The sequence below is a fragment of the Camarhynchus parvulus genome, chromosome 3 (assembly GCF_901933205.1).
Source record: "Camarhynchus parvulus chromosome 3, STF_HiC, whole genome shotgun sequence".
NCBI lineage: Eukaryota > Metazoa > Chordata > Aves > Passeriformes > Thraupidae > Camarhynchus > Camarhynchus parvulus.
The window spans coordinates 103,428,477-103,456,371 of record NC_044573.1 but is presented as its reverse complement, the minus strand read 5'-3'; the positions used below and the strand labels follow the sequence as shown (position 1 = coordinate 103,456,371).

At 39.6% G+C, this 27,895-nt stretch overlaps 1 protein-coding gene across 2 annotated transcripts; it reads left to right on the top strand.

The window, feature by feature from the left end:
• The first annotated feature begins 689 nt into the window (after positions 1-689).
• Positions 690-27,843, top strand: PNISR (PNN interacting serine and arginine rich protein). Of its 2 annotated transcripts, XM_030944292.1 has the most exons (12): positions 690-841; positions 13,108-13,226; positions 14,452-14,637; positions 16,428-16,654; positions 18,328-18,514; positions 18,781-18,971; positions 19,569-19,706; positions 20,719-20,818; positions 21,525-21,578; positions 22,848-23,018; positions 24,544-25,645; positions 25,886-27,843. In XM_030944292.1, exons 2-12 carry the CDS (start codon positions 13,139-13,141, stop codon positions 25,914-25,916), a joined length of 2,475 nt encoding a protein of 824 aa, XP_030800152.1. In that variant the 5' UTR covers positions 690-841; positions 13,108-13,138; the 3' UTR covers positions 25,917-27,843. The 2 variants fall into 2 exon arrangements, with proteins under 2 accessions (XP_030800152.1, XP_030800154.1); XM_030944294.1 differs by lacking the exon at positions 690-841 and having other exon boundaries at positions 1,296-13,226.
• The last annotated feature ends 52 nt before the right edge of the window (positions 27,844-27,895 follow it).

Below are 27,895 nucleotides of genomic sequence, written 5' to 3'. Positions count from 1 at the left end.
CCGTAAGTAATGTGCCAGCTAATGGAAACCTCCGCTCCACACAAAGAATGGAATTACTCAGTCCCTGCCTGCAGAATCATCCCAGTGTCGATACAAGAAGAGCTGTTTACTGCAGGTGATTTTTTTTCTTCATGCCTTAAAATAAAAGGAAAAAAATCGAGGTGGAACTTGCAGAAGTTAATGTGGATATTCAGAATAAGCTACTTGGAGAATTGTCCTGCTTCACAAACACTCCTTATAGCCATACGCTGGCCTGACTTTGAACGCTCACACTCTGTAGCTGTGCAGCACAGATTATGTATTAAGTGTTTCAGTGTAGGGCCACTGCCCAGAGCCTGTCTTACACCACTCACAGGCGTAGCTGCCAGCTTCATAAACTTCTTCATGCCGACCCCGTACTGGAAACACGGATCACTCTCCGACTACAAGTTACCCGTGGAGGCACGGAGCTAATGCGCCTCCCATGTGCCTCCTGACACAAGCGCAGGCGGGAAGGTGAATCCCGCTTGGTTCATCCCGCTCGTTTCTCCCCGCTCCCAGCCAGGAACCGTCCCCGCCTCCCTGTCCCGCCGCCGGGGCTGCCCGCAGCAAAGATGGCGGCGGCGGGCGCCGGCGCTCCGGCCGCGCCGAGGGGAGCGGGAAGCACCGCCCGGCCGCCCTCAGCAAAGATGGCGGAGGCAGGCGCCCGAGTGTGCCGGGCGAGGGTCAGCACCGTGACGCCTTTCACTTCCGGGTGAGCGCCAGCGGGCGCCATATTGTCTTGTCCGTGAAGACGAGGAGTGATAGCGGGGGCAGCGCGGCCGCGGAGCGGCGGCACCGGCGGCGGGAGGCGGGGGACCGCGTAAGTAGCGGGGCGGACTGCGCTCGCCAGCGCTCCCGGGGGGCCGGCGGGTGTAGCTGACCCGCTCTTCCCCTTCGCTCCGAGTCGAACCGGGAGGGCGCCGCGCGCCGCGGTGGCGGCGGCAGCAGCTGCTCGCCGGGCGTGAGGAACCGGCGGCGCCGACAGCAGAAACCGGCGGCCAGGACGAGAAGGGACGAGCCGAGAGCCGCTCGCCCTCCCCCGCTGCCCAACCGGGGGGGGGCGGCGCGCCGCGCATGCGCGGTGAGGGCGTTGGGGGGAGCGGCGGGGACCCCCGGGACCCCCCCCGTCCCGCCCGCCCCCCCCCGCGGGGGTCCCCGGTGGGGACGGACCCGGTGCCGGCAGTGCGCATGCCCCGGGGCCACCCCGCGCCGCTGCCGCTGCCCCGGCGGCGCCGGGAGAGACCGGTGCCGAGCGCGCGACCTGGCGGGGCCGGCGGTCCCGGGATGCTGGAGCGCGCGGCCGGGCCGGAGCCGCCGCTGCCGGGGGGCAGCGCCCGTGGTTCCGCGGGGCGCGGTGTGTGCCTGGGTTGGCCCGTAACCCAGTTAGGGAAGCAACATGTGCGCTGGGATTTGGTGCTGGGCTGTGTCAGCAGCCTGGCTCCCGCAGATGAAATGTATTCGTGGGGTATTTGTGCTGTTTCATGGGTTTCGTGGCCGCTCCTCTGAGTTCGTTCCACTGGAGGGCTCCAGAGAACCGAAATTCACACAGCGGCATTTGCAAGATACCTGGACCAGTAGCTTGGCAAACGCAGGGTGTTTTTAAATGGATTCTCAAACAGATGATGGGTTTGAAAGCCTTTTTTGCTTTCAGCACTTATCCCTGCACTTTCTCTGTACTTCATTAGACAATCCCACAAAGTTGTTGAAGTGAATTTTAATGGGATGTGCTAGACTTTACGGTTAAGGATGGAGACTCAAAAGTGGTCCAAGGGCTGGAACCACTCTTCTGTGAAGACAGGCAGAGAGAGCTGGGATTGTTCAGCCTGGAATAGAGAAGGCTCCCGGGAGGCCTTATTGTGGGCTTTCAGTACCTAAAGGGAATCAAAGGTACTCTCGTACATGAAAAAGATGGTAAAAGGCTTGTTAGCAGGGCTCTGGGTGAGGGACAACAATATTAAACTGAAATATAGATTTAGACTGAGCATCACGAAGAATTTGTTTATGATAAGGATGGAGAAGCTGTGGAATACTTTTCCTAGGGAAGTTGTGTGATTGGAAGTGTCCAAGATCAGGTTGGACAGAACTTTCAGCAACATCATTTCATGCAGGATGTTGAACTAGATGGTCTTCAAAGGTCCCTTCCAACCCAAACCATTGGATAATTCTGTGATATGCTACCCCAGCCGAAATTTCCTAAGCTTCTGTAACAAAAGATAATGCAGAGTATTCAGCCACCTTGGTTGTTGTTCATTTCTTCTCTTATAGTTGACACCTGTAAATGTTTTCAGTCTATTGGAAGGCGTGGGATGCAGGAAACAAGGGTTTCCCTAAAGGCTTTGTTTTGAAGCAGTCAGCCACCTTTCAGAGAGGGGAATGGTGGTCTTCAAAGCATAAAGCTTGTCTACCAGCTGACAGTATTCCAACATCATTTTCCATAGGCAGGGTTACAAATACCAGTGCAGTCTAGCCAACACCTGTACTGTTGGTAGGAGTAAGACACCTCTTTTTGGAGTGCAGCTGCACTAAAGATGGCTCTGTGGGGGTGACAGATGCTGCAGCTCCCCTGACTGTAGAACAGAGGGGAGCTGAAAGTCTCTGCTTTGTCCAGGCACAAGCTGCTGGGATTGCTGACAAGCTCCTGGTTTTTAATTTGTTTGGTACAGCAGCAAACCTTGTGTCATCTCTGCTGTTAGGCCATGACAAGACTTCCTTTGTCCCATATGACATACAAACTCCTGCTCTGATAAGAATGCTTTCTATAGTTTGGGCTCAGGGGTCTTGTAGGGCTTAACAGTCCACAAATTTAGCACAGTTCCACAATTTTTTAGTGGTTAACTCACCTTATAAGCTGTAGTGGTAGAGTGGAGTTATAACCATGTTTGATTTTTAGTTAAGTGCAGGATTATGTAAAGATTCAATGGGGAACAGGAGTGTCCAGTCTCACTTCTTTTCATGGCTGAGATATGGTGATTCTAAGTCTGCTTTTGGTGACAAATAATATTTTGAGTAGATTTTATTAAAGTAGTCTTGCTTTCATCACTAGCTGATCCCTTATTAAGTGATAACTGTATTTATCATTGAGGTCAATATCTGCTCATGACTAGTGAGGAGCAGTTGTTTATGTGGTTATTGGCACTATTAAGTTTTGTGCAGAGCATGTTCATTGCAGAGGAAGTTGCAGATGGACCATTCACTTCAGAAAAAAAATAATGCTGAGTTACAGGGCTAATTGAAAATCCTGCATCAGGACTTTCAGTGGAATGATACATGAAAAAAATAATCAGATTGGACTTCCCCCCCACCCCCAACCCAGCACAGTTTTGACTTAAACTGCTGAAGTTATGATAATGTTTCTGTGGTAGTTAATGTTCTAGCAGTGATTTTGTTTTGGTACTATATGATAATCAAATAATGTATTTATCTTTATGTGTTAGAAATAGAAAAAATAAGTAAATGGTACCTGGATGCCAATATCTGGTCCTTTTGCTCTTTTAAAAAAGACTTGTGTTCAGCTCACTGGGTGTGTGGATGTAAGTTTGAATTGACAGACCATGGAAGCTGTGCTGCTGGAGTGACTCCCTGAAGAGGATTTCACACTACTTTTTTTTTTTCTTTTAGTTTATTTTTAAATTTGACCTTTGTTCATGCTGCTTCATCTTGTTAGCATTGTAAATATTAGTCAGACATACTGATGTGTGAACCAGGTTCTGGGAAAACTTCATGGATCCTGAGCAAGCTGTTTTCATCAGTTCTTTTTCTGATTCTGTATTTCGGATCTCAGTTACACATTTGAAAAGTGTCTGTTCTTCAGTCTGAGAAAGAACAGTTTTATGTTAAAAAATGCAGTGGAGCAAATTTTAGTGATACACAACTATAAGTGAGCTGGAAGATTTTACATGTTTTTTGACTTGTCATCATGCTAACAGATCCCAGCAGGCACAAAAGTATAGCTTCTGGCTCTCAAGAGGAGAAAAGGTGCATAGTATCTGGGCATGAAATACTGGGAACAGCTTAGGGTGGTGCCCTACCTGATGGATGGAAGTTTTTGGCCAAGTGAAAGTGTAGTGAGTGAAACATAGTAGGCAAGACAGTTACTGTAACTTTTCTGATTTAGTGCAGACTTAAAGCACACCATAAATACTTAATTATCTAATCAACAGCTGAGTGTAATATAGTAGTAAATATTAATTCTTACAAGTAAAATGAAAGCTGGTATGTTTTTGAGTGATGGAATGCATTTGTTCTGACTCTGAGTGAATGTGTCTGCAGCCCCTCTGTAGTAACTTGCAGGGTTTGTTCCTATGTGAGTGCATAGGATACAGCACTTTTCCAGACTCCTACATCCTTTTAACTGCAGAAGTGTTCTGACTTACCTGGGTCTCCTATGCTAAGACCCCCACCTAATGATAATTCTTGTGATACCCTTTCTGCGTTAAATTTTTCTTCTTGGTAGCGGGGCTCCTTTGGGTATGCAAAGCTATTTTTCATTTGCAATTCTTTTCAGTTGCACCTCTTATGTATAAATTCTTACAGAAAAGTATCTTTTATTCCAGTGGCACAGTCATGGAAGAAGTGCTCAGTTTACATTTCCTTCCAGTTAGGAGCACTTTGAAATAGACATCTCTGGAGTTTGTACCGTGTGTGTCCATTACTGACTTTGAATTCCAGTGTGGTTGGATATTGATAATACCATGGATGAGCTGCTCTTTGTAATTCCTTGGGAGAGCTATGAAGCTGTTGGTGTTGTATCCCCAGAATATTTATCCACTAGTCCTTCCAACCTCATCGATGATGTCTTTGCTACCATGGCCCTGTTGAAGCAATAGCACAGTGGGAGGAAAGTAAGGGGGGAAACAGCTCTGCAGCAACACTTGTTCAGTTTGAGCTCTTGGAGGTATTGGCCTTATTCCTGCCTTTCTACTAACTGCTTTGATCCTGGTGTGGTGAATGTAGGGTTAGGTTTATCCTGCTTGCAACTGAACGGTTCCACAGAATTCATCATGGAAACTCATCATGAGCTTTCAGTCACTGTGCTAAAACTTCACAGTCAGTATCAGCTACCTTGAATGAAAAGTAAAAGCCTTACATTAAAATAAGGCACCCACATGAAAGATAAAGAAATCAGGCTATTGATTTCAAGGAGCTCTGCTCCTGAAACATCTCCATTTTCCTTTAGGTTTACCTTCAGAGCCTAAATCTATATGAGATAAAGAAACTCTGCCCACAGAGTATGTGATGCTTTTGAGATGCTTGAGCCAGTATTCATCTCAAGATGTGTTGTGGATGACTTCTGCAGCCCAGGTTCTACAGGAGGCATCAGAGACTAATGTGCCTTTGTGGTTTCAAAACCAGTAATTGCAATTTGTTACAAACCAGGACTCTTACCTCTTAGGGTTTTTGTGTAGACCTAAATATAGTCAAAAAGTCTTGCCTGCACTGTCAGGTTACCTTAGAGGATGTGGAACATCTCTAAACCCTGAGGTACAAAGACTAGCTGTTTAGGGATTCTCCAAGTATGCATGATGGCCTGCTCTTTCAGCTTCCTTGTTTAATTAGATGATGGATATTTCTTTGCTAAATGCCATGCCTGTTTGGAATGCCTGCAAGACAAATCTTTAGTCACCAGAAAAACTCCTGCAGCTGTGTGTTAAGAGTTCAATTTGCAAGTTAAACTTGTCAGGCCATCTTGTGTCATATATTGACCTGCTCTTCAGGAATGATGAGTAGCATGATCAGAAAAGTGATGCAACAGCCTCCCCTCAGCATCAGAATGCTCTTGATTTCTGTCTGTGGGCTCTGTAGGTTCCAGAATCCTTAGTCTGCCTGTCTTCAGGGTTGAATAAACCACCAGGGTGTGCCCTGAAGATCAGGTCCAGTGATACTGATGTCGCATGTAGGAATTCGTAACCTTGATCTCTTCAGCTCAGGACACAGCAGAAGGTGTGTGCCACTCTCCTTCTAGTGACAGCTTGACTCCTAGGCTGTCTCCTAATTTCTTGGAGTTGAGATAGTCTAGCTTCTAACAAATCCTTGATTTCATATTCCAAAGATTACTTCTTTCCTCATTTGTAAGATATTTCACTTTCATGGATTTCCTGGCAAGCCATTCAGAATCTCTGAATCTCTTCAGTAGCTGCTGCAGAAGCTGTTGAGCTGTAAGGTGTTCTGCATGGTTAGGATGGTGGGTAACATTGATATTAGGAAGAAGCAGATTGGCAGTGATGGGAGTTACTTAGAAGGAGCAAGAAAGCGTGAACAAGATGCACTCATCAGGACAGCTTGATATGGTTAGTTATCTTCCTGATGCTTTTCTGGAGCTGAGCTAACTTCCTAGGTCTCTGTGCTTCTCATCTTGGACTAGCTGCATGAATTGGAGCAATTCAGTTTATCCATTAGCTGTATTAAATTTTGTTTGGGGACTGATCTTGCTTATCTTTCCAGGGGAAATTTCTTGATATTTTTCAGTTCTGCTGCAGCCAATGTCATAAGGCATTTAAGGAAGATAGTATCTCCAGGGTGACTGACAAGCAGGCTTTGTCTTTTGACGTTTCCAAGACTGAGCCTCGCTCCATAAGACTGCTCTTCTCCAGTGTTGAGAGGTCAGAGTGCAGCTAGCTCTGCACAAGTGCTGTTGAACTGGGAGTGGATTTTAGGAGCTTACATTATGAAACTGCCTAGGTAGGGTTGTCCAAGGAATCTGAGTGAGCCTGTTGCTGCTCAAGTTCTGTTGGTGGCCTTGTCTAAAAGATGGCCCCATCTTTGACATCAAGGGCCTTCACTAAGCACTGTGCCATTGGCAAGTTCTCAGGAAACCATGCTCTGCTTCCTGTTGGTGTGGAAATATGTAATTTGCTGCAGGATAGCTGTGTTCTGTGGGAAGTGCTTGGAGGAGTCTCCTAGACTTAAAGGTGAGCTTGTGAGTTATCACTCAAGACTCTTTACTGGTAAGTACCTCCTAAATGTGTGCTTTCAGTGTGTGGTGTGTCTGGACACATCATACAGCTATGTTGGAAAATACCTTATTATGCTAACAAATAGGTTGAAGGAGATGCCTTTTTTCCCTGAAAGAACAGGTTAACATTGAGGTGTAATTTGTAGTTGAGATGCATGTTGTAATCAAGGATGGGAGTGGAAAGGTGCCTTTAAAAATATGTTCTTTGTCTTTACACAAAGAAAAGTTAGTTTAAATACAGTGGTAGAGAGTTTGACACCACATTTAAATGTTTCTGAGTGCTGTGCTATTGGCTCTCAGAGGCTGATGATGATCAAGGTAAGTCTTGTCTATATTGCTGTCTCAGCTTTTATCATCAGCACTGGAGCCCTCACCAGCAGTCCTGTCAAGGGTAGCACATTTTCACACCAGTAGTTTACTTTAATAAGACTTCAGCAGATTCTAGTCCAGCCTTTGAATAGAAATTTAAAAAGAAAAAACCCCAACACTTGAAAGAGCATATTTCAGAACATGTTTGCTCTTAAGAACTCCTGCAGGATTTCCAGGTATCTTGTGAACTTTCCATAATCTGTTAAATACGTGTAACTGAAATTAAATGTGAGTTGATGGGGTGCTTTTCTCATGTGATTGTGCTTCTGTATAAAACAAAAAGAATCCTGAATTGGCTTCTGTTTCTTCATTGGTAAACAGATTTTTAATAGATTCAGGTTCCTGTACTGTGATCTGACATCAGGGAACAGCTCTTGAAGCACCAATAAATGTTCTTTTGTTTATTTGTGTGTGTATGCTAGAGAGAAGGAAAGAAAAAAAGGCTATGTCCAATTGAATTGGAGGGTAGAACAGCTAAGTAAAAGAAACTTAACCCATCATTGTAAAGGAGCGATAGTATCTGCATTTTCCTTTGCGAGTAGGTGCCTACAAAATGGATCCATTCTGTAAACCTGTTGCATTTCAACCCTGTTGTATGTACTTGTCATGTCAGAACCAGTATGTCTTAATGACTTCTCAGTTGAAACACCCCTCTGTTACTGTCTTGCTAACCTTTGAACTGAGTTAATTTTAGCCAGTATTCATCTCCCTGCCCTCCAACTTCAGTAGAAAATAAAGTTTGTTTCGTTCTCATTTGGATGCTCTGCTGTGTATTTGGCCTTAGATCACTGGTGGGAAATAGAGCTCTCCATTGTATTAGGTGAAGCCTTTGTTTCAGGTGATGCTGTTTTGGGAATTTGTAAGAAATAAAAACTTGTTTATTATTTGTGTGGCAGCATCCTAAGTTAATTTTGTCAGTGCAGATTTTAGTTAGTAGGAGAGAATTTTGAGTCTCTTTTCTCCATTATTAATTACTACTTGTGTCTGAGGTTGTTTCTTGTCATACACATTAGTCCAGTTGTTTCAAGCCTAAGTTACTGGTTTAGTGGGTGAGAGGCATTGTTTGTTGATTTTGGGTTTCTTTCTTCCTCCCCTGCCTTGGTATAGGAAGTGAATCCCTTGCAGTAATTTTAAAATTACTGCTAACAGGCTACATTTTCTCCACTGTGTTTTATGAGTTCTTGTGAAGTAGTTTGTGCCCTTTTCTCTTTATGGACTCAGGTTCAAAAGTGTTGTTTTGGTAACTCACATCTGGTTTGTTCATTACTGTATGACTTGACTTGATCTGTTTTTATTTTTGACACCTTTAAAATATCACTAGGAAGGAAACTGTCAGTGATGTCTGACAGGACAATCCTGAGATTCTGTTGAAAAGTCCTTTCCATATTCAGTAAAGTTTCACAAGCAGAATACAAAGTTTCAATGCCTTTATGTAAAAAAGAGTAGCATCAAATAGCACAAGTGCTTGTTTTAGTTACCTTTTAGAACATGACAGCTGCAAATGAGGAGCTAAAAACAGGTTGGGGTTAGCCTCTGAAACTTAAAAGCAGATGGAATTATTAGCACACATTAGAAGTGCTTAGCAAAATAATTTTTGAAGACAATGAACCATTTTTAAATGCTTGTAGCCCTCCTCCTAGTAGATAAAAAAATTATATCAAGTACCTTTTTCATGTTTACCTTGTACCAGTTAGTGAAAACTTGGAGAAAATGCAGGAAAATAAGTGGAGAACTAAAAAGCAGGGGAGTCTGTTTCCCACAAAATGACGATGTCCTGCTGTTCCAGGTGACCATAAAGAGAGAGGTGCTGCAACTAACCTCTTCTGTTCAATGGCTCTGAGCCACACATTTAGTCTTCAGTATTAAAAATTTTGAATACATGACTGTCTCTGTCCCCTTCTCTTTTAGCCTGTATATGTTAAGATTATTTCTATATACATTTTAAGGTGTCAATTTTATTCCTTCCATATCCAATTTGTGTTTCTGTAAAGCAAACATTGCTCAATAAGGAAGATGTGTTGAAATAAATAAAAAATTGTTTTGGACAGTTTTCACATCATATTTGGAAAAGGGCTTCTGCATGTACAGTTGCATAAAAAAAGTGATGTCATTGCTTAAGTGTTTGTGTAGTACATATTTCTGATTAGTAACGAATGTTTTTACACTGAATTTGGTAATAAAGCTGTGTGCTTGAAAGCCAGCATATTTTATAGTTACCAACCTATGAAAATCAGCATTTCTTCAGGAAAACCATAGAAGTACAAATCCAATATAGAATTAAGATGTTACAAACCAGGACTTTCTGGTGGAAACCAAGCTTTCAAATACAGTTCACAAACTAAAATTAGCTGCTTCAAATAGCAGTGATTTTAAATTAGTTTGTTCTGAGTGGCATAAATTGAATTAATCAAATGTTGAACTTCTTCAGGGTTTGACACTGTTGTTGCTGTCTTGTCATAATGTTGTGCATCAAAATAGATCCCAGCTCTATGTCTTGACCTATTGCTTTGCACTTCCCCACCTGATTTCTCTCCCCAGAATAGAAGTAATAAGAAGAAATAATCTCTCTAGGGCAAGTTGAAGATTGGGCCATATTATGTTGCAGAGCAGTGGATCAGCAGCTATCTGTGCTAACAGCTAAAGCCCAGCAGTGCTTTTTATTCTGGCCCTGCAGCCAGCTGGCACTGAGGGAAAGCCTGTGACCTTCCAAACTACACTGGACAGGTGTGAACTCTTGTGGGCTCCCAGGTCCGTGCAACACCTGGGATGTGCTTGGAAGCACCCAGGGAGTGTGAGGTGGCCTGGGTCAGTGCTGTTCTCCAGTGAGGACGTGGTGGGGTCCTTCAGCACCCCTTCCTGTAGGGATGTGGGCTTGGCCTCAGTGCCTAGGGCATAATAACCTGCTGATGGGGCAGCCAGGAGGTGAATGAATGCTGCTGCTCTCTGAGGTCACTGCTTGTCTGCTTTATCCCTTGGTCACCATTTCAGGTGCCACTTGGTACAGGGCTGCAAGGTAATATATCTTTCCCACAAGATTTATTTGAATATTCACCCAAGGCAGTAATTGTCTTGAGGGCAAGTTCTACTGAGATGTGGAGGCATTTGTTGTCTTAGACCTTATTTATGATCTAAACAGGTACTTCAGTTTGTCCGTAGTGAGGATCAAGGCCTGAGAGTAAAGAAAAAAAAAAGGCAGAATACTAAGTTTCCATTTCAATTGAGAAATAGATATACAATTGTGTTACCTGGAACATGTTTAAAAAAATCTGTAATACTGCAGATTTTAGGACAGAGATAGAACAAGTCCAGTAAAAATAAATCTCATCTAATCCTACCACGTAAAAGCTGTGTGTAGGAGGTTCCAGTTTAGTTGCCTTTGTAGAAGTGGTCTTAATATTGTTACACTTTGATAAGAGAAATTGGTATTTAACTGTGTAATTTGCATTCAGTTATATGCAAAGCAGTCTTATTAGTGAAAAAACCAACCTTTTGCTGAGTTTTAGTGTAATTCTACAAATTTGTTGCAACATACTATATGTTGAGGTAAAAAAAATGCCACCAGAATTAGTGAAATCCATGTTGATTATTGCTAGTGGGATTTAATAGTTGGAAACAACGGGAGTGGTACCATGAGGCTGTGTACTGCAGTGGTGGTCTGAAACCCCAATTCTTAGAACTTCTAATATGTAAATAAATTTATTTTGACATTTGAAAGAATCTTTATTCCGGATGGAAAGATGAACTGGGGGAAGGAAGAAACATTTACTTACCTTTTTATTTAGGGTGAAAATAGTATTTGCAGTTACTTCCTCATATCTAGTGTATGATATATGTGTCTAGGAATACCTGGAGAGCTAGTTTAAGGGATCAGCTAAAATGTTGCATTAAGTGCACTAGTAGCCACCCATACACTCAGCTGGTATAAAAAAGTTAATTTCCTAGGTACAGATAAAAATGTGAATAGAAAGAGACAAGAGAAAGGGTGCTGTCTTCACTTATTAAAGGTTTGGATAGCATAAAAGTATTCATGAAATGGGAAAAAGCCTCCATACTTAGTTTGGCAAGCAAAGATAGTGAAAATAATGAAGTATTAGATAATTTGCACAATACTCCCCTGTTGCCAAAGTTGATATGGTCATGTTTGAACCCCCCCCTTCCCAAAATGCAGCTGAAGGTTTCAGAGCCACAGGTGTAATTTTTGTATAGTGTTTATAGTAAGTCATCTACAGTTTTTCAGATAAAGGATTTCATTTGACAGAAGTATGCAAAATACAAGTTTGTGTTCATCTCTGCATGGCCCAGTGCCCCTGATGTTGAGTGCAGCTCTTTGTGTGGTGCACTTTTGTGGAGTGATGCTCCCTGCCTATGCAGTCATGCAGTCCCTTGGGTGAGCTGGTGAGCACAGGATGCCTTTGTGAGCAGGTTCCACTCCAGCAGCTTTGTCCCTGTGCCGAGAGCAGGCTCTGTCTGCGGGGTGTGTGTGTCCCGCTCCCTCAGAGCCACTGGGGCAGCTCCTGGCTGGCCACCCAAGTGGCCCTGGCTGCTTTGAACTGGTTTGCTCTGAAGCAGAGGGCTCTGTTCATCTATTCTGTATTGCACTTGGCTGTGAGCCACGACTGGGTCCTGTATGCTGCGCCTGTGACCTCAGGGAATGAATTTTTCTCTTTCTTTTACGTTTGGAGTGTTTGAAACTACCTACATGCTTGATGTTTTAACAGTGTGAACTCAGGGATTGTATGTTAAATTCCATGAGGATATATTCCATTGAATGGAAAGCCTGTTGAGAAGTTCTTAGCAGATTGTGTAGGGCAGAGAGGGTCACACTCAGTGCATTCCTACCATACTGGTTTTTGGGAACAGCTTCTGGAGTGAAGTGTTCCCAGAACTGTTCCTAGTCTTTGTCTTTGGAGAAGCTGTTTGGAGCAGTGCAGGTGGCTGCTCTCAGGTCTTCCGTGTGTAGCAGGTTAGGCGTGTGCTGGAGGTACAAATGACTGGGAGGAGCTGGTGTGCCATTGTGGGCACGCCTGCCTGGACTGCTGTGCCTCAGCACATTGACACAGAGCTGGCCTTGGAGCTTCCCTGCAAGCAGGCTGTGGAGCTCTGCTGCTGCCATCTGGAGCCAGGGCTGCTGCTGCCTGCTCAGTGAGGATATATACAGCACACCAAAAATTGTTTCTCATGATTTTAAGGGGCGGTGTGGTAATTGTGTGGTCCTATTTACTTTTCTTTCTCGGATTTTAAGGTCATATTTAGAAGTTAAGAGTCTGTACAATGCATAACATGCATGCGGGCACTGTCTTGTACCTGTGCAGTTCTCCTGTGCAATCATTAACAATGTGTTTTACCATTTGGTGACTTTTGTCTTGCTTAACAGCCTTGCATGACACTTGTTTGAAGAAATACACATCTTTTCCCTAAGAAGTAGGCAAAGATACCAATCATGCCTTTTATATTTTGACTTGCTTTAAATTGCATTTAATGCCGGTTGAGATCTTGTCGTACAAACTTGCCATATCTCTCCTTGAACATCATTTGGTAGTTAATTTCTTTGTGAAAATACAGAGAAATCATACTAGACTCCTGAAATCTTACAGTAATATTTCAGATATTACTCCAAAAGGATGAACCATTTCCTCCAGCTTAAAATATTAAGCCAGCATTGCTTCAGCTTGCTTTGCAAGGCTTAACTATATCTGCAGTTATGTAAGTTTCAGTTATGTGATATTTCATGGGCATCTATTTAAACATACAACTATTATTTTTAGTTGAAATATAGACTATATAAAGACTTAAAAGATGTGGGATCAAGGTGGACAACCTTGGCAGCAATGGCCTTTGAACCAACAGCAGTGGATGCAGTCATTTCAGCACCAGCAAGATCCAAGTAAGTATATAGAAGGCTTTGTGGATTCATTCTTTTAATGTGTTGTCATTTAAATTTTTGAATCTTCGTAACAGAGTATGACTCATAGTTGCCTTTGTAGCTGCTCTCAAGATAATACATTCATGATGCTTTTCTGAACTAGAAAACATAGAAAACATACAAAGGTTCCAAATGTTTTCACAAGGTTAATATATAATATGCAAATACAAGCAAGAAACCTGACTTATCCTACACAATTTACCACCATTTTACCAGTCATACAGATCAACATTTAGACCTCTGTTACTAGATATGTATCCCTGTCAGTTCTTTAGCCAAGCCAAATCCTTTGTTTGAGAGAATATGCTTTTTTATTCAGTACCTGTGTGGCAGAAGGATTAATGCAGATTATATATACAGAAAAAAAACTCACTGGAAGACCAATGCAGTTCTTGATTTTGGTTACAGCAGTGATAATCATGATCTCTTGTTTGCATTTTTTCCCCCACCAAAACCACCAAGTGCTTTAAAGAGTAGAACATAATATACCTTAAATTGAGAATGACGTGCAACAATTCAAAATATCAAGAGAAATAGAGAAATGGATGAAAGTGAAGATGCATGTTTAATACTAAGGCAAAGTGATCAGGCACACAGGTTTTACTGTCACTTTAATCTCTGTTAAATTAATTGGAAGGTTTTCCTAATTTGATAATAAGCAGAAGACATACTAGTGTTGTTATCTGAGAGTGCAATTTATTTGTTTACTGATAGGAATGACAGTAAAGAAAAAGAATGGGAGAGAGAACTGTAACATAATATCTGGCAAGTGTTATATGAAGAGGGTACATTGAAGAATAATTTTCCAACTATGTATCTTTTTTACTCTCAAATCTTCATGAATTTATAATATAGGGATATGTATATTAATTTCTGATGTCAGAATTAGCTCACATATAAAAAAGTGCATTACTACCACCCATTCAATGCTAATGTGAATGTAAAATAATCTGCCTTGTGACATTTTGAACATATGCAGAGCAACTGTACTTCAGCAAGTGTGTACACTGACATTTGCTTTGTTTCTTTTACTGTACACTGTGAATAAGTTTAAATGGTACTCACAGTGCTTGCTGAAGGTAAATATTGCCCATTTATCTTGAGCAATAAGACATGTAATTGAGAAACAGTGTTAAACTTCAGATGTGTGAGTTCTAACCTTTTTAACTTCCTCTGTTTATTTTAGGCCAGATTGACTGGGCTGCATTAGCTCAAGCATGGATTGCTCAGCGAGAAGCCTCAGGGCAACAGAATGTGGTGGAACAACAAGGAATGATGCCAAACGGACAGGATATTTCAGGAATAGAGTCTGGTCCAAACAACCATAATAATTTTCAGGGGGATCCCAATTTCAACAGAATGTGGCAGCCAGGTTTGTTTCCCTTCCTGTTCATTCCTTTTTTTCATGTTTTTTCATTTTATTCTTGTCAGATTTTTTTGGTGCAAACATGCCTTGTCCCTCAGGCTTCAAAATGCAAAACTACCAGTTGATTTGTTAATCACAGCTCCTACTTAGAGAGCTACTGTTGCCTCTCCTGTAGTGTAATACCTGCTTCTGGCATGATCTTGAAGTGTACAATGAGTTCACAGTATAACTGATGCTGGCTTTAGATGTCATAAAATCTTTAAAAAGGAAGATCAGCAAAAGTCCTTGTGAAAAATATGGTTTTATTGTGTTTCATATACTTAGGATTTACCCTTTTTAACTTGGGTATCTGATTGTCAGCATTTTTCAGTCGTTGTAAGTTAAAGTTGATTGTACTCTTCTGTTAGTATTGATTATTTTCTGTATTGTTTACTTCCTCCATACTTTATTTTTTCCCAAAAATTAATTTTCTTTTTAAAACTTCACAAGATGCCACTGGTAATAAGAATGGGATAGAAATGGGTTATTTTCTGCTAAGAATTTTTTCTGAAATTGTTTTCTGAAAGCTGGGTTATGACACTATACTGTAATGCAATTTGAAGTGTATGAGCAACATAGTAAGCCTATGTGCATGTCCTAAGTTGTTCTGGGGAAAACTGCACTTCATACTTGATTCTGGTAATGGTTGAAAGAATAACACTCCCAGTTTTCACTGTCACTACCCAAATTTATTGAAATGCAACATTTAATATAAGTAGGCTTAATATGTTATTGGTAGCTTTTATATGTGCATAATAAAAGGGAGGTAGCCATCAAGTTTCACCTACCTGCACTAGGCTACAAGTTATTGTAGGCAAATGTGAGAATTTTTAACTTTTCTATGTGGTAGAGTGTATTCTAGCTGTATTTCTGTACAGTAAGTAGAAATTTTCACAGAAATAGAAAAGCTATAGTAGCACTTTTTAGTTGCTACAGTAATAGATGCAGTTATGATGCAGATGGGAAGGACAGTAAAAATTAGAAAAATGTGCTAAAGGACTGGATGGAAGGTAGGAATTAACCTGAGAGGCTAGATCCTAATACTGTTACTGGGGAGAGTTATAAGGCATCTCTGTCATGGTCTATAAGTATCTGTATAGTGCACATAATTTTTGTCTTTTTAAGGAGTCAGTCAAAAATTATGGCCACATGAGCTATTAATTCATTCCTTAGACCCTTTTCACTCTGTTAGCCAATTGTAATGTATGTTTGAGGGCTTATGACTATAGCTTATTCTGGGACCTGTGCTAGATATTGAGCAATCCAAGAAATCATCCATTATCAGGACTCAAGACTTTGGAGCACAGGTTTCAGTGGCTGTGCTGCTTACAGCACCGTTTTCCTTCCAAAGTAGGTATTTCAAGTCTATTATGCAAAATAGTAAAATAGCTCCTTGCTTTCAAAATTGATGTAGAGAAGTAGGAGCAGTTTTTTAACAGATTAAGCAATTTGTAAGTCTTGTGGTGAGTTCACTATTACTAGAAATTTATAAAAACAAATTTACAGGATGTCTGTGCCTGTCCTATTCTGTCCCCCTACTGCATGTTTCAGTTCAGCTATAGCTATTTGTATTTCCTTCGTTTAGTTGAAGAAATTATTGAGACAGTATAATACAGGCTGCAGATTGATGAGTCTCCTTGCTTTATCATCTGTGATGCTTTGAGGAACCTTGTGATAAATGCAAGAACACTGAGTGATTGGTGACTCATATAAATTATACTAACTTGGTATCGAATTGTATTTTAAATCCTGAACAGAATGGGGAATGCCTCACCAGCCCCCTCACCCACCTCCAGATCAGCAGTGGATGACTCCAACCCCCCCAGGTCAAATGGAAATTGTTCCTCCGTCAGAAGACAGCAACAGTCAGGACAGTGGGGAATTTACTCCTGACAACAGGCATATGTTTAACCAGAACAATCACAACTTTGGGGGACCTCCCGATAACTTTGCAATGGGGCCAGTGAACCAGTTTGACTATCAGGTGAAACATATTTGTTGCTTTAATACTGTAGGCACGCAGAGTCCCTTCCATGGACGTGTTCCTCTAATATCATCTAGCGGCGACTTTCATTCTTCAGTTCTACCAACATCTACAGAATCTGTTATCTGCTAAGATACATTTTAACCAAACACTTGACAGAAGATACTTTAAAGTTCTCAGTTCTGTTCAGAGGCCAAAGGGTTTTATTTTTCTACAGTATTAATGAGAAATGGCTGTTGTCTGCAGTATTAAAATGAATCACTGTGTTCCAGCATATAAATTAACATTATGTAGTTTTGTGTTTAAAAAAAACAAAAAAGAGGAGAAGGAAAAAAAAAATTCAGAAAGGTTTGCTTAGATATGCTAGATAATGTACCACAGGAAAGAGTCCTGTATTTGCAGGGAGATAGACTGGATGATCCATTGATCTTTTCCATATCTATCTACTGTGATTCTTTGAATAAACAATAGTATTTCTAAAAAAAAAAAAAATCCATATCCACTTTTTTCTTCATTCTGGCATATAAGTTGTATAGTATAAACATGTAGGTGGTTTTGTTGCTAATAATAGCAGGGTGCATTGGACAGACCTTTAAACACAAAGAAGTTTATTATCTTCCCTCTATTTTCAGTATTTTTCTTCAGATCTCCTGATGAAAATGACAAACTAGCTGTCTAAAAACCTACCTCCTGTTCATAAACAAATACACGGGAAGATGTGCAGAAATTTTTTTTTGTTATTTTCTAGGCTATTTTTTTATCTTCTAGATTATTTTTCTCTTACAATTCTCTTGTTCAACAGTATTGTTAAATAGGGAACTAATAATTTTCCAATACGTGAGTTTATTATAATTTTTGTTTATTGTCATGGGACAAACTCTTAAAATTAACTTCTCTAAATACTACAGAAAACTTGTTTTGCATTGAATAAAAGAGAGATGCTTAACCTGAAATTGTAGTGGAGAGTGACTTAGTGCTAGTCACTTAAATAGTCAGCGGAATATTTGATACTGTACCCTTTTTCCTGAACACTCTTCTTGAATAGTTTCATTTGACATTTCTGGGCAGTAAATATTAAAATAAAAAACTCCTCATATATGCCTCAAGACTTGTGATTTTTGGGTTGTATAGAGATTGCCCAGAACACAGGATCTGTACTAAAATTGCATATTATGCATTTAATATTTTAATCAGCCATATTAATAAGACCTGTGAAGGATTACTGGAAAGTGCACAGTGCAAAATTCTTATGCAATAAAAGGCTGGTCTTTAAATTTTTGTTGTCATGCTGTAGTTAAAAGACTGCTAACATAGCTAGACTTTTAAATCTTAGTTTTGTACACTCTTTATTTAACTGCATGCTCTGATGCTAAGCTGGCATGGAACTGATGGAGATAGATGGTGATTATAGAGCTTAATGTTTAGCACAACATGAAAGGAGATTGGTTGAAGCCCTTTCAGCTTTTATAAGTATCCTTGCTTAAGTCTAAGTTTAGTCATTAAATATTTAAAAAAACACTTGTTTCTTGGGGACCACAGTAAAACAGATTGAGAGATCTCAGTAGCATAGAAATCATGGATTCCTACTTGCATGGATTTTTGTAGACTGACTTGCTCACATGCTGCATTTAGTGTTACCGTGTGAAGAAAAATAAACTGCATTACTCTTTCAGCATGGGGCTGCTTTTGGTCCACCTCAAGGTGGATTTCACCCACCTTACTGGCAGCCAGGACCACCAGGGCCACCAGGTCCTCCAGCACCTCCTGCACCTACTCAGAATCGAAGGGAAAGACCCTCATTCAGAGATCGACAGCGGTCACCTATTGCGATGCCTGTGAAGCAGGAGCCTCCGCAGATTGGTACATGTTAACCACTCCTTATGAAAAAATCTAAAAGCTGTATTTTATAAAGAATTGCAAAATTTGAAGACTTTTTTCTTTTAAATAGCAAGTAAAAGAGCAGGGAAAGAAAAAGCAATTTTAAATGGTTTTTCCCCACAATCAGATGTGAGACTTGTTTTGATGGGGATAGGGGGTTTACTTCTTTGTTTAGGGGGATATTTTAATTCCTTTTTGTGGGGGGAAGGTTTTTTCATCTTGCAAAACTGTAAACCTTGCTTATGTAGATGCTGTGAAGCGTAGAACTCTGCCTGCCTGGATTCGTGAGGGCCTGGAAAAGATGGAAAGAGAAAAACAGAAAAAATTGGAAAAAGAGAGAATGGAGCAGCAACGTTCACAGATGTCTAAAAAAGAGAAAAAGGAAAGTGAGGAGGTTGAAGAAGGGGATGGCCCACGGTTACCTCAGAGAAGTAAATTTGTAAGTATAAGGGCTTGTTTTTTGCTCAGGTTTGTATTTCCTGAAAGGTATCAACTTTTTAGTCTCTTAGAAGGAGAGACTCTGTGTTCCTGGTTACTTCATTGGTTTTGTTTTTTAAAGTAAGGTTACGCTGCTCCTCTGTTGATTAATTACTTGATATTTTGAAGTTTTTAATGGCTAAGAGGTAGAAGTATATAATTTGATCTGTAATAGCAAAGAAACAAGGATGAAATTGGACTTTTTTTTCCCTTTTGGAATGTACAGAGCCTTTGAAAGTCAGAATTCCAAATCAGCAGCTGAAAATATTCAGATACCTGTATTTGCTAAACTGAGCCAATTTAGGAAACCTTGCATTGCCTTCATTTTATCTTTTTTGTAGTCCAAAGTAGTCTGGCAGGGAACTGACAACTAAGTATTTTCTTAGCTTGTGTGGGTACATGTACCTGCATATTTTTTAGGAAGGGAGAAAACAAATGGTTTTATGATAACTTGTAATACAGATTTCAGTACAAAGTAAATGAAACTGACTATTAAGAATAGAAACTAAGGAGCTTGATATTTAAGTTTTTCCTGAAGTGTATGATGCTGTACTTGTAGGACAGTGATGAGGAAGATGAAGATGCTGAAAACACAGAAGCTGTTAGTGTTGGGAAAATCAGCAGGAGTCCATCCCCAGCTCCTCAAGAGGAGCAAAGTGAACCAGAAATGACAGAAGAAGAAAAGGAATATCAAATGGTATTAATAATGTAGTTCTCACTAAGTATTTCTGTTTAATTGCTCATGCTTTTCAGGCATATCAAAGTAAATGACTTTTTCTATGCCCGATGCTGCCAACAGAGGTGCAGTATGCATTGTACAGTAAAGCAGCGTTATATTTGCATCTGTTCATAATGCTGTCTTTCTCACAGAAACAAGGATATCAGTTATGTAACTCATATTTAGCACAATAGTGCAAGAATGTAGTGAGTATAATCTTTGCATTAATCTTTACTAATTCTATGGTTTTGTTTCACTTACCAAATTTCTGAAACGTTTTAGTGATTAAGTGTACCCATTTCAAATCTGTGCTTCAGCCTCAGTTCCTGTGAAAGGGAATTTAAGAAATGTATTCTTGCAAGGAAGTGCTGCAGCCCTAAATCCAAGATCACCAACAGTTTTACTGTGTCTGCACAACCTTCATACTTGTGAATTCTTGTTAATTAAGGCCCTGAATTCTACTTAGTTTGATTAATATATTTTGTAGAGCATGTGGCCAGACATAAACGACATGGGGAACTAGCTACCACCTCAATTTTTTTTTCAATTTTTGTAGAAAACATGTAATAATAAAATGCTGCATAAGTAACCTCTGATGATCTTTACAGGCAGCATACCAGTCAGAAAAGTGCTCTTTAGTTTTTGAAAGAATAATTGGAATCAGTCTAAGTACATTTCTGATTTACATATTCATTGTTATAATCATTTTAAACATTAAGATCAGTGCCTGGATAGCTGTGTGCAACACATGCAGATACAGTTCACAGTCAAAATAGAAACTTTAGAGCTGTGAAATCAGGTCAATTTAAACAGCTTCAATCTTTTTTTTGTTTTGTTTTTTAGTCATGTCTTTTGAAAGAAGTTATTAAATAAAATATGCAGGAGATGACTTTCATAGTCATCAAAAGAAGTGAAGCTGTATGGATATAATTTGAATGCAGAATTTATTCAAGATGTTTTGGCCTTTAATTCTATGTGCAATTTTCTTCAGATGATGCTGACAAAAATGCTGCTGACAGAGATTCTCTTGGATGTCACAAATGAAGAAATCTATTATGTGGCCAAAGATGTTCACCGTAAAGCAACTAAAGGTATGCCGGGTTTGGGAGGTTTTTTCTTTTTAGTTTCTTCTGCAAAAATTCTGTATTTGCATGTCTTTAGAACATTTAACCTCCATAGTTCTCCCTCAAGAACAATTCCAGTATAATGCATCCAACTTGGTAGAGTTCAAATCCAGTAATCATGTACTGTTGTCCTGTGCAGTGTATTGTGAGTTACTTGAGTTATTCCATTTTTTTCATACAATTCATTTCAGTTAAAATGGTACCTGTGTGTCAATGGCTCTTGAGTTGTAGCTGTTCCTTACTACTATCATCTTTATCTCAAAGCTGTTCAGAAGTGAAAAGAGATGAACTTTGAGTCCTCAATTAGTAATTAATTTGCTTTCACTATTAACATGTATTGTACTTACAGAACAGATTATTTTAACATAACAGAGTTAATCTAAGTATCTAACTACTGAAGTTGAAAATTATGTGCAGATGCTGTAACTTGGAAAGTGATTTATGAGTTTATATTTGGGTTTTTTCGGTTCGCTGTTAATTTGCAGTTAAATTCTAAATCTTCATGGTCAGAAAATCTAGAAGTGGTTTTAAATGGATGATGCGTTTTTAATGTTTCTTCTCTCCCTCCAAAGAACAGCAATAGTAGTAGATTTAACAATACCATAGACTCATGACTATGAAATCGTGGCTATTTGTGTTAACATGTTGTTCCTGTTGTTGATGTGATACAAAGCTCCTGCAAAGCAGCTGGCACAGTCCAGTGCACTGGCTTCCCTCACTGGACTCGGTAAGTATGTTCCTTATTTTTGAGAGGGCTTAAAGGGGGAGTTTCACTTTTGCCTTGCATTTCTAGAAATTGCATTTTGAAACTAGATTTTAATTGCCTGGGAGTATGGGTCACTTTCTGATAACTTTATCATTATCAGCACCTTTGTTTGTTCCACAGGTGGTCCTACTGATATATAAGTGGGATAGTTGCTGGAGTAAAGGACTAGGCAGTGTGATTTAGTGTATGAGAATCTTGCCCTAATTTTGAAAATACGTAAAAATTTCAGATAAATTTACTTGTCAAAATATGATAGTTTCAGAAGCACACTGCAGCCTTCAAAGAAAGGAATACTATTTCATACTTTTCTTCTGTTTTGATCCATATGAACCAGAGGGGAAAGTTGATAGAAGAGTAATGTGAAAGTCCATAAATAAAAATATGATAATCTTTGTAATTATTATTTTATTGAGAAGCTACATAAACACAAAGGCTCCCATATCATATACTGCCAGAAACAACACAGGAAAGAGAGATTGAAATTCCAGCTTGAGACACAACTGCAAGAGATTTCTTCCAACATGACTTTTATCATCTAAAATGTACTACAGCAGTGTCAGTGATCAGTTATGTGTTCATTACATGGAACATTGATGAATTAGATTAAATGTTATCATCACAAGTATTCATGTTTTGAAACTAACTCAGTAATGATGCTAAGGACCTCAGACTGAAAGAAATCCATGTCATGTTTAAACTGACTTTATCCTTATCAGTCCAGTAGTTAAATATCTCTGGGGGAGAAGAAAGTCTGTTTCTATTCCATCTCCATACCTGTCAAAGTGCAGTGTTTTCTAAATCATATGGAAAAAATTGATATGGTATTCAGAATTTCTGTAGCCTTGGACTATGGAGGCAGCTGAGATGTCTTCTGGGAAAGATCCCAGGCATTTTCTGTCCCGTTGCTGATACGGAGGCAGGCACTGTTACAGTCTCCACAGGGAGCTTTGCCTTTCCATACAATGGAAAAAAAGTACCATGGTCACAGTGGTTGCTTGCTGAAAATAAACAAGCTGTTCCAGAAGGAGTAGAAGCAGACAGTGACCATCAATGCAGATACGGGGGCCTTGAACACACTGGCAAACAGCACTGGCACTTACCAGAATAAAGTGACTTCTTCAGAGACGAGGAAGTGAAGGAAGGGCAGTGTTACTCTCCTCTTTGCCTCACAGAAGTATTAAGAGCAAAGCTTAATCTTTCCTCGTGATAGACTGGACTTTATGCACGCAGGTGGACTGGGTGGTTATGGATCAGGAGACAGTGAAGATGAGAGGAGTGACAGAGGCTCTGAATCATCTGATACTGATGATGAGGAATTACGACACAGAATAAGGCAAAAACAGGAAGCGTTTTGGAGAAAAGAGAGAGAACAGCAACTACTACTAGAAAAACAGCTAGAAGGTAAACCATATGATGTCTTCTTACTGTGCCACTGTATATGGAGTTTACTACTTAGTGTATGTAAATTGACGGCAAAGAAACATGTTTTAAGCAAAAAAATTATGAAACTGAATTTATAAATAATGTTTTTAAAATTCAAATTTAAAAAAGCCAAAACCCTGTGATTTACTTCTGTTTCTCCGTACAAGGTAAAGTTTGTCCTTTTGTACAAGTAATGTAGGCCAAAATGGTAGCACATTTGATCCCAGTGCTGAAGAGCTGTCTAAAGATGGATGCAGTGTTAAGAAGTCATGACCAAGTTCACAGACTGGAGGAGAAAGTGCTGTTATGGTAGAACTTCAAATTGATGGTTTCTTCCTTTAACTTTTTATTTAAAAGCCTGAAAATAAGACATATGGAGCCTTTAATGAAAGGCTGGACTAGCTAAACTTTTGGTTTTCTTAATAGTCCTGTCTCTCTTTGAGTGTTGGAAGATGTATGCATAAAAGCATAGCCATATGGAGAGTGTCTGAGTGATGGCCTATGACCTCTGTCTTCCTAGTGCAGGAAGCCAGATGTCAATGTGGAGACATCTCCATGGGACTATTTGCAGAAATACAAAACTAGGGTGTAAAGCAGCTGATTCTGTATATCCATAATACTGAAGAGTGCTAGTGCAGAGTCTCATTTGTAGCAGTGTTTTGGAAAGGTAGAAGATTTCTAATGGACAATACAGCATTATCTAATATACACTGGCTTCAGCCTGTATTGCCTAATAACTTGGGGACCAGCTGGAATTGTTTTCTGGGTTAAATTTGACCATTAGCTGCCATTTGGATTACTCTGGGTTTCTGGATGCAGTTTTATTCCCTAAATTAATTCAGGAAATGATGGCCCACATCAAAAGCCCGTTTTTAGGCAAAAAATGTATGTCAGTTATTTTTTCTGGATTCAATTTAAAATGGGGAGATAAAGTTGGCAGTGATGCAAAGAATCCTAGATTGAATAAAAATAATTTTCATTTTGGAAACCTCTGAGAAATGCTCTGAGGGTCTCACTATGTGAGAAATCCAGCTTCTTCAGACCAGACAATAATCCTCGAACCCAGATGAATGGGGCTCTAAGAAAGGCAGGAAGCACCAGTACTTCCTGCTGTATTGATGAGGAGTCTTGTAGGAAGCAGAAAGGGAGAATCAGATATGCAGAAAGGTTGCAAAAGGAAAAAGTCTTTTGTGTAGATCATTTTGGGAATTCTGGTGTTCCAGTATATTTATTTGAGAACTTCATCTTAAACCATTAAAACATGGAATAACATCAATACTTCTAAAATGACTCGGCTCTACTTCTTCTAAACCAAGAAGACAACTTTTCTAGAATTATAAGAAAAGAGAGTGGTTTGTTAAGTAGTTGGTATAGTGGCAGTGTTTTAATTATAAGTATTATGAGAGGTGCTTGGAAACTTTGGTTTTGTCAATGTAATTGTGTGGAAATTACCGACATACTGCTCAAAATTAATTGCATTTTGTTTTCTGTGTACTTTTTTCAGAAGAAAAGCTACAAAATGAAAAAGTTTCAAAAGAGATGAATGAATTTATCAACAAAGAACAGAATAGTAACTTAGCATCACAGGAGGCAAAAGAAATTGAAGCAGATATGGTTCATGAAAAGAAGAGATCTCCAAATGCAGTCGCTCCTGATGTAGAACTCAAGAAAGAGGGTAAAGAGAGGACAGGAAGGAGTGGGTCAAGAAGCTCTAGCAGTGGTAGCAGCAGCAGCAATAGCAGGAGCAGCAGCAGTAGCAGCACAGTATCCAGTTCTTCGTATAGCACTAGCTCAGGTAGCAGCCGCAGCACTTCACGTTCTTCCTCTCCCAAGAGGAAGAAGAGACACAGTCGCAGTAGGACGCCGTCACATAAAGTTAGGCGCAGTAGGAGCAGGAGTTACTCCCACAGAAACAGGAGAGAGAGGAGTAGGAGCAGGGAGAAAATAAGGGAAAGGAGAAGATCTAGTAGAAATCACAGTGCTGAAAGGGGGGAGAGGCGGAGAAATCGGAGTCCTTCGAGAGAGAGAAGCTGGGATAGACATAGAAGCGGCAGCCGCTCCAGAGACCGGCGAGCCAACCGTGCGAGCCGCAGCAGGAGCAGGGACAGGCGTAAAGCCGAAGAGCAGCTTAGAAGCCCTACTGGAAATAGGCACAAACATAAAAGTGAGGGTAAAGATCAAGAAAGGAAGAAGGAGCAGGGTGGAGGTGTAGATAAAGACAAAAAAAAGAACAGAGAAAGGGAGAGAGATCAGGAAAAAAGAAAAGATAAGCCCAAAAAAGAGGAAAAAGAAAGTAAGGCTGGCAATCATGATGACAGTAGATTAAAGAGAAAAAGAGACAGCGAAAGAACTTTCTCTCGCAGTGATTCAATATGTGTGAAAATAATAAGACAGGATTCCAGACAAGAAAGCAAAAAAGTTACTACCAAAGATAGCAAAAAACGATCAGGCTCTGAATCTAGTGCAAGGAGTAGTTCTGAATCACCAGGAAGCAGTAAAGAAAAGAAGTCTAAGAAATCGAAGCATATTCGGTCATGCTCCATGGAGAAATCTCAAAGGTCTGGTAAGAAGGCAAGCCGCAAACACAAGTCTAAGTCACGATCAAGGTAGTATACTTTTTAAGTATTTTGTCTGACTTTTTAAAAGTTTTTTTATATTCGTCTTCATGTGTACGGCATATGAACCTTTTTAATAAAGTATGGTATTTATTAAACTTTTTGTCTTAGGCGAAAGTAACTTTGGAAAATCTTTTAAAATTATTAATTACTAAGCCTAAAGTGTGTGTGGGTTTGGGGGTCTTTTATTTTTTCCAATTAACTTTTTCCCCCTTTTCCTTTATTTTTCAGATCAACAACTCCTCTTCGTCGTAAACGCTGAGGAATTTATGGCACCAGTGCTATGACGTTTAAAAATTCCATGAGTTATAAAAGGCTTGTCTCATTATAGAGGCACATTGTGGCTATGTAGGTGAAACCAGAATCCTTTTTTTTATTTGTAAATAGGTGTATTTTTTCCAAATGCTGCTCAGAATAATAGGATTTCTTTGTATTACATTTTTTCAAGAACGGTAGTGCTTATTAAGACTATAAAACAGGCCATTCTCTTTCAGCTGTAATGTTCTTAAAATTACTATTGAATGTACCGTGATGTCAATAAAGCTCTTTAGTTCATTTTTTTGTTTAAAATTCTTGCACCTGAATTTTGTGGTAAATGGTAGAAAGTACTTAAAAAAAAAGAAAAAGAAAAAGGCAGCTTTTTTGGTATAACAGATTTTTAAAGTACTTGAAAAAGATTTAACGTGAAACACTTGTAATCCATGGACATTATAAGATTACTTTATTGGGGGTGTGGAAGAACAGAGAAAAGGCATCTTATTTTTCTTTAGATATGTGTAATAGGTTTTTTAATAACCCTTTTTTTTTGGTCTAGCTGGTACGATATGCTGTTTGTGTAAAATATGGGTCACTGTAATACAAACTATACTTAAACAGACTGAACCCCATTAGGAATATGTGCGATTAACTGATCTCATGTGGCAGTGTTAAGCTCTGGAACTATATTCCTCACCCAGTTTTCAGAGAGATCTTTGGATGTTCAGGCATATTACACACATCTCAGAATTTCAGATGTTTTTATGGAGCATGTTTATAAACATCACTCAGTACACATTGGAAAACTGACAATAGGTTAACTTTACATTTTGGCACATGTATTAAATGCGTAGTGAATATTAAAGCTGGTTCTTAGTGTCACAAGAATTATGACTTGTGTAAAGCTGATACATTGATGTATTAGCAATGCCACTAAATTTTTGATTTTAATATGACCATAAAATGAAAGAGGTCACTGATTACCTGTTTAAGGAAATTGACTATTGCTATTAGAAACAAGAGTGTGAAATAATAGAAATTAAAACAAACCAACAATACCCAACTCTAGGCCAGTGACTGTTACAGAAGAACATAAATTCAGGGAGAGATCTGTGCCTAAAAGGTCTGGCATGACACCAGTTGTGAAAAAGGTAAAAGGCTTAACATTGAAATAAGTTCTCTCTGATTGGCTCTGTCTAAGAAAAAATGGTACTCGTACAGGCAGCTTGGAAAGCATGTCTTCATGAATAGATAAATCCATTTAACTAAATCAAATTCAGCTATGCAGCTTTTTTCCACTGTAATTTTTTTCATAAATAAGATGCAGAAATGAACTGCTTCAGGGCAAAAAATGCATTTTAACTATATGTTTAATAAGCAAGCTAATTGCTAGTGAATACATGCATGTTTATCAAAACACTGTTACAGATAAATAATCAGTTATAAATTATAACACCCCCCTCAATTATATATTTCACATAGAGTAAGCAGTCATATTTACTGGCAAAATAAGGCATAATTTACAACACACAACTTTTACTTGCATTGGTAGGAATATAAATAATGATGTATTGATTCAGTCTCACTACACTCTTGGCTCTGGGTAAGAGAGTTTTTGGAAAGTAGGTAGCATAACAGTTCAGATGTCCTAGAAGGATGTCTTGTGAGAGACAGAAAGAAACTAGAAGTAAGCTTAAGAAAAGCTGTTGAGGAATACAGTTTCCAGGATGCATTGAATTTGATTTTCAGTTCAGATTTTATATTCTCTGTCTAATAATAAAAAAGATTGTGTATGAAAAGCTTTATATACTCTGCCAACAACTGGAATTCTGTCACTTCCTGTAAATATGAAAATTATTTTTTTGACACAAATGCACTTCTATGGGTAGTGACTGTATGCCAATAAAAAGAGCATACGATCTCTGTATTTAACTGTTTCAGAAATCTTACTCATCACTCAGTAATTACATACACGCCGGTATTCTT